Below are 14,539 nucleotides of genomic sequence, written 5' to 3' on the forward strand. Positions count from 1 at the left end.
CTTTACCTCAGCATGAGCTCGTAGCGTGTAATGGCAGCGGCGCTGGTGCAGGGGAAAACCTGACGCATGTTCTTCATCAGGCACAGGCAGTGCTCTGTGTACAGTCTGAAGCTGTCTGACAGCTGCCTCTCCTGGACACAGGAAGGGCCTTCAGTTATAGCTTCCGGTACACCGGCTCTGAGACATTTTTGGCTGAACCAAAAACCTTGATGAATGCCAGTGAAGAGCTGAGCTAATGAGGTGACTGTTTCTAGGCGATGAAAGGATTTTTTTCTTTTATCTTCCATCTGGCAGCCGATAACCTACCAGGTCTCCCCTCACAGCGGGAGGATCCCACTCTGCATCGATGGTCCTCAGGAGGCGCAGCAGCAGGGAGTAGCACACCCTCTGGTTTCGATGGTGGCCGCCGTAGCACTGCCAGCGTCTGCGTGAAAGAAAATAAAACACACCTTCCAGCCGACGCTGCAGCCCTCGGATTTGATTGGATCGATTTGACCCCATCATTAATACCCACACAATCGCCTGCTGCAGAGGTGACAGGTCCGTTTGCACAGCATGGTGAGTTAGCAGCGTCCACGCAGGAGGAGAGACCTGCCCGTTCCAGTTGTACGGCTCTCTCTGTAATTTCAAAAACTGCAATTTAGCTTAAGTTACATTTGAATCAGCGTCGGATTCTTTTTATGATGGTAAAACACTTGACTGCAATGAAACAAGTAAACATATGAAAAATAAAATTTAAAGTTCACTCCTTGAAGGAATGTATATGTCTGCCTTTCATGAAAGAGTTAGACTAGCATCTTTTTATGAAATGATGCGTTGGTAAAACTTTGAAAACAACAGAAGACACAACCTTATGATTTGTCAGAAGATGCTCAGCATGTATGTGGTAGATGATTCTCAGCTACTGCCACAACAAATTTTACCTCAATTATCCACAAAATGGACTAAATAGTCATTTTTGTGTTGGCTAACTGTAGCTAGCTGTGATAGCCAGCTTGAATTTTAGTGATTTTAAAAGTTAACTAGAAAGTTCCTGGAGAAACTTTGACGGGGACTGCCACGTGGCGGCCATTTTTAAATTTTGATTTGACAGTAATATGGGGTTCGTTACCACCATACCAAATTTCAGCTCAATATGGCCAAAAAAAAAAAAAAAAAAACAACAAATCAACGAGTTATAGTAATTTTTTCTTTTAAGCTATGGCGACCATCTTGGAATTTTGATTTGGATTCAGTATGGATAGCAGGGAACATTTTCAGCTATAACCTCACCAAATTTCAGCTCTATATATGTGTAAAAGTAGCTGAGTTAAAGTTAAATGTAGCTTATTGTGCATTGTTCTCAGCTAACACCACACCAAATTTCAACTTAATTTCTCTAAAAATGGCTTAATGATCGTATTTTTCCTTTGCGGCTCAGGCAGCCATCTTGGATTTTGATCTGCAATGAGAGTTCAGCTAAGTAACTCTAAAAACCTCTGAGTTATGTCCATTTGAAATTAGCTACGGTGGCCATTTTGCATTTTTAGATTTGAATTCAGAATGTGTTGTGCGTTGCTGTCAGGTACCACCACAGCAAATTTCAGCTCAATATCTTTTAAAATAGCTGAGTTATCATATCTTTTCCCCTTTTAGCTACGGCGGCCATCTTGGATTTTTAATTTTCATTAGGAATGAAACTCGCTCTCAGCTACAACCATACCAAACTTCAGCTCAATATATCTAAGAATGACTGACTTATAGTCAATTTTGAGGTATCTGCAGTAGCTGTGGCAGCCATCTTGAAACAAAAATGATTCAAAAAGTTAATGACCCAGCCTACATCGACTGGGTAGACGGGATCCTTCGAAAGATAGGACCCTCGCCCCTCTAGGTCATGTGACCTCATTGCAGTAGTTGGAAGCTGTTAAGAGTTATATCAGTTTATCAATGAGAAAAATGGCATCTTTGTTTGCAAATTACATCGCCATGGTAACTCAAAATGCTAATAACATAAATATCACACATCACAGTGCCGAGCCGGTCATTCTGATATAAAATTTGTGCGGGTACACGTTGTGGTTCGGGCCACAGTGAAGTTGAAGGAAGAGTAAGACCCTTTTCAGGTGGATAATAGTAGGTGGCTGCCTTTCTAGGCAGTCCCCAAGCAGCTGCAGATGTACACACAGTGATTACTTTGTAAAACTTGCAGTAAAAATTTAAAACATTTCCAGTGATTTTAGAAATATTTTGCTAACAGACAGACAAATAATGAAGCAGTAGGACCAATCTCACCTATTAATACATCAAATTTCAGCTCAATTAATAATTGTTAGTATTTTACCATTTTAGTTTTCTGTCAGGTCACTTGCCTGTGGTGGCCATCTTGAATTGGATTCACTCGAAAAGTTAATTAGATGTAGACGCCCATCTAATGGTTGCCTTTTTAAGTTTCATTAAAAGTTGTCCAGGGGTTTAGAAGATATTTTGCTAACACAATAATTTAATGAACACATGCACACAAACATGGACAAAAAAAATTGCCTTTTTGTCTTTATTGGCAGGCAATAATACAAAGTAAAACAAAATGTAAAGTATCTGTAGCTGCAAAATGTCCACATTTAAAAGCTCTGCTTCCATATTTCTTATTTTTATTTTTATTAAACATGCTTTAAAAAATAGAGACTGCCTAAAAAGTGTTACAGCTAATATGGAACTATTGCAACAGCTGCCTGCTGCAACAAAAAGCAAAATAAGAGTAAAATTACATTCCTGAAAAAAAAAAAATCTTTATAACCTCAACATTTAATTTAAAAAAGCTTGTGCAAAATGAGGCTGTTTCTATGTTTGTTGGTAAATGTTGCACAGTAACACAGAGGCACAGACTCATTTATAGCAGACAGACACCAAAAAAGATCTATCTTCCTTTTTCACAAGCGCTCATTTTACTCCAAGGTTAAACTGACCCTGAACATCACGTCTCATGTAAAATATGAGATGGGGAAGGTTGTGCACTCGGTGAAAACATGCTCTTCTGCATGCCATTGATATTTTAAAACATATTTTTCCCATCAGGAAACATTGAATGGGTCAGATTAACTTGAGCACCCAACCAGGGTTAAAGTGACCCACTTAGGCTAAATGCAGCAGCCCTAAATTCAAACGATTAATAATAAATAAAATGGATAAAACCATGAAAACTGAACTCACCTTAACTTGAGCATGCTCATACTCCACAATCTGACTTAACAGTTTCTTGTGAATGGAGACATTTGTGTCCCTCTTAGATAAAGTTGTGTCCCTCTGAAGGTAAAACAAACATAAGTTGTAACTCTTCACGCAGGGAGACTGCTGATAATATTGTGCATGAAAATACCTGGCTGGTGAAGCATTTCAGAATCAGGTGACATTCTCCCTGAACTTTAGACGCACTCGATCGAGGCTCCAGTTTAAACCAGGTGTCGTAGCCAGCAACTGGGATCTCCTGCAAGAAGGTTTCATTAACGATTCTGTTGAATTTTTAAACAATTTCATCTTGAGTGTTTTCTAATAGAATCTGCTGATTAGAGACATTTTAATTTGAGTACTCACATTCAAAGGAATGTTGATGCATCCGAGGAAGTCGTCTGCGTTCTCCTCCGAGCTCGACGATGACGACCCATTGGCACGCACTGACTTTGCTATCTGCTTAAAATACCTAGGAAGAAACAAAACAAATGGTTCTTCATTTAATTTTTAAAATCACATATTGTCAGCTGTACAGAAATTTTCCTTCGCTCTAAGAGGCTGTTCATACTTGTCGTTAAATATCAATCAATTTGAATGAAAGTGGTCAACTCTGATCGGAGCGTTCACATCTAGCAGTTAACAGGTACTCCAGAACGTTTTTGTGATTGGCTGTCAGCTTCCTGCTCTGTATTCAAATCCGTTCAGTTCAGTTTATTTATGTAGCACCCATTAACAACAAAAGTTGTTTCAGGGCACCGTTCATAATGTAAATTCACATACATTATAAAAAGCCACTTTGTAAGGAAGTCAGTATTTTCTGTCAAATCTTCACTTTGTCACAATATCCCATCCTGAGCAGCCCACTGGTGACAGTGGAAAGGAAAGACTCTCTTTTAACAGGAAGTGACCTCCAGCAGGATCAGGCTCAGGATGGGCTACCATCTGCCTCTGCATGCAAATATACATGTAGGTAAATCACACAGTGAGCTGTAAGTGAGCATTAACGTCTCTTGATGCTTCTGTGGTACATTCAGACATCTGAGCCATTTATCTTTGATGTTAACAGGGTCCAAAACCATTTGAGTTGTATTCCTGTCAGGTTATCTCCCAATATACTCAATTACTGAGCTTTGTGTGAAAATAAAAACTGAAAATATTAATCTTTCAACTCCATCCATCCATCCATTATCTTTACCCGTTTATTCCATTTTGGGTCACGGGGGTCGCTGGTGCCCATGTCCAGCAATCACTGTGCGAGGGGCGGGGTACACCCTGGACGGGTCGCAAGTCCATCACAGGGACACATAGAGACAAACAACCATTCACTCTCACTCACACCTAAGGACAATTTTAGAGTTACCAATCAGCCTAACATGCATGTTTTTGGTCTGTGGGAGGAAACCGGAGCACCCAGAGAAAACCCACGCATGCACGGAGAGAACATGCAAACTCCACCCAGAAAGGCCCCTGGACCGGGATTTGAACCAAGGACCTGCTCGCTGAGAGGCAGCAGCTCTACCAGTTGCGCCACCGTGCTGCCTTCTTTCAACTCCATCCATCCATTATCTTCTGCCTGTTCTGAAGTCGGGTCGCAGGGGCAGCAGCTTGAGTAGGGTGGTCCAGACATCTCTTTCCACAGCCACCTCTTTCAGCTCTTTTGGGAGGACCCCAAGGTGTTCCCCAGCCAACCGAGAGATGTATTCTTTCCAGTGTGTCCTGGGTCTTCCCTGGGGTCTCCTCCCAGTCAGAAATGCCCAAAGCATCTCCTTAGGGAGGCGCTGAGGAAGCATCATTATCAGATCCCTGAACCACCTCAACTGGCTCCTTTCGTTGTGGAGGAGCAGCGGTTCTACTCTGAGTCTCTAACGGATAACTGAACTTCTCACCTTATCTATAAGGGAGAGTCCAGCTACCCTGCGGAGGAAACTCATTTCAACCACCTGTAGCCACGATCTTTCGGTCACTACCCAGAGCTCATGACCAGAAGCGAGGGTAGGAGCGCAGACCGACCGGTAAACAGAGAGCGTTGCCGTACAACTCAGCTCCCTCTTCACCACAACGGACCAGCACAGAGTCCACAATACTGCACCAATCCGTCTGTCAATCTCACACTCCATTCTTCCCTCACTTGTGAACAAAACCCAAGATACTTGAACTCAATATATCTCAGAACGTTATTTACAAAAAAAAATAAAATAATAATAATTAAGAAAAAAACAGCCATATCTTCAGAATATCCCAAGAATGACAGTTTAATCATCTTTTACAAGCAACAAAATCATCAGCAGAAGTAGACGTTTTGAAGCCCAAGGTGTCCAGGTAATAACTCCGCAGCTCGTGCGGAGTCACGTCAGGTCTTGTATCGAGGATCAGGACGGATTGTGCTCAGACTATAAATGTCTGCGGATAAAAGAGGTCAGGACCAGATCTGAAGGGGGTCTAAAACCTAATCTGTTCTGAATGCACTCACATGTCTAAAGACACTTTGAAAAAACAGGCTGAAGTTATTTTCCTAACAGCAATGTGTTAAAAAATGAGTTAAAATGAAAATAGTACAATTTTCACTACATACTAATGAACCGTTGGTCCCTTGGCTTTCATTGACATTCTCTGGTTCCTATTCAATATGTCTACTATTTTCCAGGCTCTGTTTTCTGGTTGCACAGCTTTCTGAGCACCAAGCCTTCCTCCGTGTGTCTTTACAAGGATAAAATTCAAAACGCTCACATGGAGTCAACAAGCAGCCTTTTCAACACATACACACATAAAGGACCCTTGATTCAGTAATTGCCACTTCAGGCTTTATTCACATAAAAGAGACCATTTCATTGACATGTTTATTGATGACTCATCTCTTTTCTGTCACAACTAGGTGAATTAATTACTTATCAAATTACACATTTAGTTGTGCACAAAATCAGAATCTGTTGCATATCCACACATCAACACTACTAATAAAACTGCTAAAATATGAATGTCAAATTTCATTCATTCATTCAACCTTTATTTAAACAGATAAATCACATTGAGCCTCGAAGACTCATTTACAAGTGAGACCTGTTTGGACAGACAAAAAAAAAAAACAGTGGTTAACTGGACACATGTAGGAATTGGAGGCGAAAAAAATTCCTATCAGACTTTTTTCTTGGCTGAGAAAAACCCCTAATATTGAAAAAACACTTCGCACAAACAAGCACATATTTACGTAGACATTCTGCAGAGCAGAGCAGGAAGAAGGAAGAGATAGGGATAGGGAGATAGGGATAAGGAAGAGAAATAGGGATTCTGAGACATTTACTGTGTAATAATTTGTTATAAGTTTGAAGTTAGACACAGTGGGGTCTTACCTGCCCATTCCTCGAAGACCACTGACTTCATTAAGCTTTTTGCAGGCCTCGGCAACAGAAACATCATCGTCATGATCCCTGCAGAAAACAACATATTACAACCTTCCGTTTCCTCTGAGTGGGTTTTGTCTTGATCACCAATAATCCAACTAGGAAAGTAAAATAAAAAATACCTTTTCTACATTTACTGAGTAAGCCCTTTCCAATTTTGTTCAAAAAAGCAAGAAGGGTTTTTCCAACATTTTGTAGTTAAGGAAATCAGAGAGAGTCAGAGTCAGAGTCAGAGTTTCTTTATTGTCATTCGCACCTCATGTGGTACATGTGGTGGAGCGAAATTATGTACACGGGGTCCCAGTTACATCCAACAATAAAATGTCTAAGAAAAACAGTAATAACATCTAAGATATGAACTAAGAAAAACATCAACTAAATATACACTAAGCACTCATAACATAAAACATTGAACATCAGCACAAACATGAACATGAGTCTGTGAGCAGATGTGCACGCATGAACAAAACATTTAAACAGATCAGCAGCAACATGATGTGATTCTTCACAGTGATTATTCTAGTTAGAGATTCATGAGTCTAACAGCCTCAGGGTAGAAGCTGTTCCTCAGTCTAGTGGTTCTACACTTAATGCTCCTTAACCTCCTTCCTGAGGGGAGTGGGGCAAAAAGTGTGTGTGCTGGGTGAGTTGGGTCCTTCATGATGCAGGTGGCCCTCTTCCTGCATCTGGAGGTGTAGATGTCTGTGATGGTGGGGAGGCTGATTCCAACAGATTTCTGTGCAGCCTTCACCACTCTCTGCAAAGCTTTTCTTTCTGCAGCTGTGCAGCCTCCATGCCACACATTGATGCTGGAGCACAGGATGCTCTCCACTGCACACCTGTAGAAGGAGGTGAGGACTGAGCTTCCCAGACCAGCTCGCCTCAGCCGTCTGAGGAAGTAGAGTCTCTGATGAGCTTTCTTGATCAGGCTGGTGGTGTTGTTGCTCCAGCTGAGGTTGTCATTCATGTGTACAACCAAGTACTTGTAGCTGGAGACCACTTCCACCGCAGATCCTCTTATGTTCAGGGGGGTGTAGATGTTTTTGTTCCTTCTGAAGTCCACAATCATCTCCTTTGTCTTCTTCACATTGATGTGAAGGTTATTCTCTCTGCACCAGCTCTCCAGGTGTTCCACCTCTTGCCTGTAGCTGGACTCATCATTGTTTGTGATGCATGATGAGCATCACAAACAATCAAAGTCAAAGAAGTATTTAAATCTATTAAAAACTTATGCAAAATCAAAAATCCTCTAGTTTAATTCTAGTTTGTGTCATTCAACCCAGAAAAAAGCTTCAAAAATCAATTGTTAGAAATAAAAAAGAAAGAAATTAAAGACCTAGCATTTCTTAACGGTCTGCATTCTGCTCACTGTCTTTTAGGCCACAGGATCAGGATCATCTTATCTTGACTCCAAAATGTTATCAATTGTAGATCTGTATCCAGTTCTTGCTTTCTGAGAGGTTTATCTAAATCTGTCCAGTGGTTTATTGGGTATTTTGCTAACAGGCAAAGAAAAATGTCCAAACACACAGACAGAAAAGTGCAGACACAAGTAATTATGGGAGGAGACCCCACTATTTTGAACAATTATCGTCCAAACTCTGTATTTTAGCTACGGTTTTAGAAAAACTAGTAAATAAGTCAAGAAGTATTTGGATTATTTTGACATTTTATCTTCCCACAAGTCTGGCTTCAGGAAACAACGCAGCACAGTGACCGCTTCTCTAAAGGTTTTTAATGATGTTGTCAAAGCACTGGATGCTAAGGATTACTGTGATGCACTTTATTTAGACCAGTCCAAAGCTTTTGATACCATAGACCATGACATCTTATAAGCTCTCAGATACTGGTTTCTCAGATCACGCTATCGAATGATTTTCTAATTATCTCTCAGGTCAAAGGCAATGTGTTCAACACAATGGTACTTCTTCTAGCTATTTAACTGTCAATAATGGTGTACCACAAGGCCCAGTCTTAGGACCCACTCTCTTTACAATTTATATAAGTAATGTAGGTCAAAACTCTCTATGTCGATGATACAATTGTTTATTGTCGAGCTAAAACAATTTATTATTCAAAAGCGTCGAAGTGGTTTCCTTAGTTCTAAACTTACCATATGTCCAAGTGTAACAGGTCGTTATGGACATCATCTATTTCACTGAAAAAGCAGAAGACAAGACAAGAAAAACTCTGATGGATGATCTTATTCATGACTAATATTGACAGTAAACAGCTTAGTCCTGCTTTCACAGGGATGACGCTGTGGTGCTCTGGTCACAAAACTAACAGCTTTAGTGTGAAAACAAATCTAAACAAAATCCTGCACATGACGCACATCATCCTCAAAAAGTTCAAACGTCTGTCTCATACTCACAACACAAAGTGCTCGTCCCACACTGGGTTCAGAGTCTCCGGTTTGACTTCCGTCACCTGGATACACCTGGCAGGTAACACCTCTTTGGTGCTGGAGCGTTTCTCCAGCTTCTCCCTCCTCTTCCTGAAGCTAAATTTTCTCTCTTTCTTCTCCTCTGTGTCCCGAGGGCTCTGCCCCACCAGGATTCCCAGCATGCAGTAGGGGTCGCTGTACCCTGAGGACATAAAACGTGAACCGTGTCCATTTGGAGATTATAAAACTATTTTTGGTGAAGATGCTCATATTTTAACTGATTTTTTTTAGACATGCTTTAAACAGGTAATGGATGAGACTTTAATCCAATAAAAGCTGTTCAGTTTGTTTTTAATGCTGTATAAAATATCACTTAACATCTTATTTTTCAGTTCTCTCTGTGCATGCGTGGGTTTTCTCCGGGTGCTCCGGTTTCCTCCCACAGACCAAAAACACGCATGTTAGGCTGATTGGTAACTCTAAATTGTCCCTAGGTGTGAGTGAGAGAGTGAAAGGTTGTTTGTCTCTATGTGGCCCTGTGATGGACTTGCGACCCGTCCAGGGTGTACCCCGCCCCTCGCACAGTGATTGCTGGACATGGGCACTGGCTACCCCCGTGACCCAAAATGGAAGAAATGGGTAAAGATAATGGCTGGATGGATGAATCTTGTTTTTCATTGGAAAATAACTGATTTATGTTTGAATGAACTTACCGTTTGCATCCTTGGCCATCAGATTCTTTGCTTTCATGACTGAGACTCTCAAAGAAAAGTTGGCCCTCTGTAAAGTAAAAATAAATGTCTTGTAAATATTTAACCATTGATGGTTCCAGTGTACACCAACACCTTTCATTCTCTTTTAACTTCATTTAACACAATATCAGCATGCACTGTACAGTGCAAATTAATTAAATCAATTTCTTGTGCAAGTCTCAAGTTGAAACAAATCAAAAGAGCTCACAGTTCTTTACAGTTATTATTGAAAAAGACCCAGGAAGTCAAGGAAAAGCAAACAAAAAAGGGCTTTTGGGGTGACGAAGGTCTCAGTTTTTCTCATAAAACATTTTCAAGGGAACCAGCACCCTCCAGCTGAGTAAATGATCTGTTCTTTCTGAAAGTCAAGAGATACAAAAACTGTTTGGCACCAAAATAAAAACATAATATAAGAAAAAAATGAATAATCAAGAAGCTATCTTTCACATTTCTCTGAAACATGGTTGAAATGTGAAGCATTGCATTTGTGTTAGATATAAATACCCTTAAATGTTACAACACCAAACATACAATGTATTAAATATAGAATCCCATTTATGAGGATGTTAAACATACAATAAAAACAGTATACAATGATTCTTAAAACAACATTTTATTCACAGTGGAACACAAATGGTTAAAGAACGGTGTACGTTTTTCGAAGGAAAAAAAAGGTAACTTTAAAATTTATGGCAGCAATTCCTGGTGCTAACATATAATAACTAATACACCCCCATACCATCAGAGAAGCAGACTTTTGAACTGTGTGACGATACCAGGGCAGATGGTTCCTGTTCTCTTTACTACAGAGGATGTTGTTTCCAAAAAAATACCTCCAAGTTTTGATTTGTCTGACAGAACAGCTTCCCACCTGGGCTCGGTATGTTTTAAACGGACTTTGGCCCAGACAAGACAGCAACATTTTTGGATAGTATCCTGATGCATGCTCAATAATCCAGATAGAAAAATCCAATGTGTTTTGTTTTTTTGAATGTCCAGAGGACCAGATTGAACTTTTGGGGATTTTTGGATGGTATTTACATACAGCTTTTTCTTTGCATATTAGAGCTTTACCCAGTATTTGTGTATGGCAAAGTAAACTGAGGTTACAGACAATGATTTGTGAAAGTGTTCCTGAGCCCATGAAAATGAACAGACCTGTTTTTAATGCAGCCCCACCTGAGGGGCTGAAGATCACGGGCATCCATTACTGACTTACTAACTTACTTCTTCTTCTTTCGGCTTTTCCCTCTTCAGGGATCTCCGCAGTGAGTCATCCTCCTCCATCTCACTCTGTCCTCTGCATCCTCTGTCCTCACTCCAACTACCTCCATGTCCTCTCTAATTGCATCCATATATTCCTCTTTGTCTTTTTCCTGGCAGCTGCATTTCTAACATCCTTCTACCAGTATACCCACTGTCTCTCCTCTGGACGTGTCCAAACCATCTCAGTCTCTAACTTTATCTCCCAGTTGTTCAACCTGTGCTGTACCTCTGATGATCTCATTCCTGATCTTATCCATCCTTGTCACTCCTAAGGAGAACCTCGACATCTTCATTTCTGCCACTTCCAGTTCTGTCTCCTGTCTTTTTGTCCATGTCTCTGTCTCCAGACCAGACAACATAGCTGGTCTCACCACTGTCTTGTAAACATTTCCTTAGACCTTTGGTGACACCCTTTTGTCACAAATCACTCATGAAACTTTTCTCCATCCACTCCATCCTGCCTAGACTCTCTTCTTCTCCTCTTTATCACACTCCCCATTGTCCTGGACAGTGGACCCCAAGTACTTTAAGTCCTGCACCTTTGTGACCTCTGCTCCTTGTAGCCTCACTGTTTCACCGGCCTCCCTCTCATTCACACACATGTACTCTGTCTTACTATGATTAACTTTCATTCCTCTTCTTTCAAGTTCATACCTCCACCTCTCCAAGTTCTCTTCCACCTGTTCCCTGTTCTCACCACAGATCACAATTTCATCTGCAAACTGACTTACTGACTTACAATACAGACAATAGTGGCACAGAAATTTCTCCAGATTCTCTAAATCTTTTGGGGATATTATGAACTGTGAAAGGTAAGATATTTAAAGTCTTACTGATAGAATGCTCTTCCAGCTATTATTTATTAGTTTCAATTACTTTTACAGACTTTGTTGCCCCTGTGTTGCTGCCATTAAATTCAAAATTACACTATTTTCTTTCCTAAACACATGCACTTATGTGCACTCCCCCACAGGTTTGTCTTGCTATCTTTATGGGGACTAAGCATTGATTTCCATTCATTTCTATAGCCTAACCCTGACCCGTGCCCTAAACCTAATCATTACCAGTACACCAATAACCCTAAATCTAACCCATCCTCAATTCACACCTTAGTTCTAAACCTGACCCCTAACCCACCAACGACACTTGAACCTTATGGGGTCTGGGCTTTGGTAACCACAAAGAGCAGTTGGTCCTCACAATGTACCCTATTTTCCAGTGTATACGTCACATCAGTCAAAAAAAGCATCATGAAGAGGAAAAAAAACATATAAGTCGCTTCAGCATATAAGTTGCATTTATTACGCATCACCGCTGACCTATCACGTTTATTTAATGGTCAAAACAGCTTAATTTCGCCAGGGCAGCACAGTGTCATCCATCCATCCATCCATCCATCCATCCATCCATCCATCCATCCATCCATCCATCCATCCATCATGGCCGGAGCCGCTAGCTCTCCAGCGTTCCTCCGCCTGCACCAGCTGAGTGAAGTGAGCGCACATGGGAGGACTCGCTCTTACAGTTCTTTTTTCCATTTCTTTTTTTTTTTTCCATTTACGCTTTATTTATACAGGTTGGTTTCATTGAGTCACAAGAACTCATTTGCAAGAAAGACCTGTTTAAGGAGCAAATGGTGGAGGTTAAGGGCCTTGCTCAGGGGCCCAGAGTGGGGCGAATGAGGGTGTTTCACCTTCTCCACCCACATTTTGATGTTGACGGTACCGGGAGTTGAACCTGCAACTTTCTGATCACAGGTCCATCTAAATTCTTAGAAACTTAACAAGATTAACATTTTAAAAAACATTATTTGTTTGCTCTGGATTATAGCAAAGTTGTGTCTCAGTTTAATTTTTCCTTAATAAATACACTTTAACGGTCAAAACAGCTTCAATTTGTTTGGATGACGTAGTGCCATCCATCGTGCCATCCATCGTGCCATCCATCCATCCATCTCGGCCGGAGTTGCTAGTTCTCCGGCATTCCTCCACCTGCACCGGCTGAGAGAAGCGAGAGCACACGGGAGGACTTGCTACTTAAAGTGTCAGTCAAAAATTGTGTTATAAATATGGAAAAAAAATGTATATAAGTCGCTTTGGCGTATAAGTCGCAGGACTGAAAAATCTATGCAAAACACTGCGACTTATACACTGGAAAATACGGTAGTTTGTGTTTTAAAATGTTTCTCACAAAGTAACATAAACAAGCACACACACCCCCTCCCACACACACATTTATATATTTATATATTTTGCCAACATCCCAACTTTTTCAGAATCGGGGTTGTACGTGAAAATGACATTCAGTGCATACGTTGTGAGATTTCGCCTCTTTGACAGCACCAAGAACATTCAGAGTGGGATTCTAAATGTGAACAGTTTGTCTCACCTTTGATTCTTGAACTTTTTGAAGGACAATGTCATGCTCCTCCTCACCCATGTCAAACACCTTGGAAAGATGGATAGTGAAAAAAAAAAACATTATTCTTGTATCAATAACCTCAATATAACTATTTCTATTGTTACAACAAATGATAATAGACAAACCCAGACAAATGAGCTCCTCAGACCAGAAAAAACCCCACTTTAAAACATCATTGAAATGTCTTGATAAAGTCTTTTGTTCTCTCTGTCCTTGCTTGTACCTGAGCTGTTAAAAACAACACGAAAAGCCTCCCACTCCAGACAAACGAGAGGCTACAATCCTGAGCATGGCATAATCACAGCTGAATATCAGTACACAGTGTGACTGGGCTTTGATGTTTAATCAGTTTTGAGCCAAGAGCATCTGCTCAGATTTTAACAGCCTCCACACAATAAACAACACTCTCCGAGAGACGACCATCAGTGTTACTGGCTGAGATTTAATGGGGCTCTAGAAATACAGTCTGTTCTTCTGGTCGTGATCATTACACTGTAGAGGAGGCAGATACCTTCAGCAGGTACGCAAACAGCTCATCATCACTTTTCACGTGTTCTGGAGGAGGCACGCCGACCCTGTTGACCACCGTGTACACAGCTTCCTCATAAAGCAGATCCAGCTACATGAAAACAGATTCCACTTATTAACCACCTTTTTCAAAAACAAACGCATGCACGCTTTTGTCTTTTTATTTTCGGCTTTGATGCAGATTAAAAGCAGAGCTAAAAGCTTCGAATCTTAAAGTGACTTTGGAAACATAACCCTTTGGTGAAACGGAGATGACACAATCAAGCTGACACACCTCTGCTCTGCTGATTTTCTCAGCAATAAAGGCCTGGTCCACATGCTCCTGTGGCGGCGGCACCGTGCAGGCCCCTCTTTGACACTGTAAGGAGACAAAACCTCTTTAGAGCACACCAAAACCGCCTTTAATAAAGGTTGTGTTGCACACGAGGCCGAGGTCCTAGTTAGGTATTGTTACGTATCACTTACATGGAGTGAAATTATTTCACAAAGGTTACAATAGTTGCCCAGCGTGCACAATGAGGGCAATCAGGAGTGAGACGCAGTAAATGTCATGAGCATGGACTCCAGCTCGGATTTTCTGG

The 14,539-nt window shown here is 40.9% G+C and overlaps 2 protein-coding genes across 2 annotated transcripts in view; one reads left to right on the top strand and one right to left on the bottom strand.

Moving 5' to 3' along the window:
- LOC119421774 (inactive rhomboid protein 1) overlaps positions 1–14,539 on the top strand; it is a 952,927-nt gene that overhangs the window by 284,705 nt on the left and 653,683 nt on the right. The gene's annotated exons all lie outside the window — the stretch shown is intronic.
- baiap3 (BAI1 associated protein 3) overlaps positions 1–14,539 on the bottom strand; it is a 57,642-nt gene that overhangs the window by 16,774 nt on the left and 26,329 nt on the right. The window contains exons 4-16 of the mRNA XM_037689127.1: positions 14,233–14,316; positions 13,942–14,049; positions 13,398–13,457; positions 9,705–9,771; positions 8,980–9,193; positions 8,719–8,763; positions 6,555–6,632; positions 3,571–3,676; positions 3,356–3,463; positions 3,190–3,282; positions 515–618; positions 307–424; positions 7–131 (exon numbers count right to left, since the gene is read on the bottom strand). Of these exons, the coding sequence (XP_037545055.1) occupies positions 7–131; positions 307–424; positions 515–618; positions 3,190–3,282; positions 3,356–3,463; positions 3,571–3,676; positions 6,555–6,632; positions 8,719–8,763; positions 8,980–9,193; positions 9,705–9,771; positions 13,398–13,457; positions 13,942–14,049; positions 14,233–14,316 (1,310 nt within the window). The remainder of the gene's footprint in view (positions 1–6; positions 132–306; positions 425–514; positions 619–3,189; positions 3,283–3,355; positions 3,464–3,570; positions 3,677–6,554; positions 6,633–8,718; positions 8,764–8,979; positions 9,194–9,704; positions 9,772–13,397; positions 13,458–13,941; positions 14,050–14,232; positions 14,317–14,539) is intronic.

Source organism: Nematolebias whitei, chromosome 15 (assembly GCF_014905685.2).
Source record: "Nematolebias whitei isolate Nwh7 chromosome 15, NemWhi1, whole genome shotgun sequence".
Taxonomy (NCBI): domain Eukaryota; kingdom Metazoa; phylum Chordata; class Actinopteri; order Cyprinodontiformes; family Rivulidae; genus Nematolebias; species Nematolebias whitei.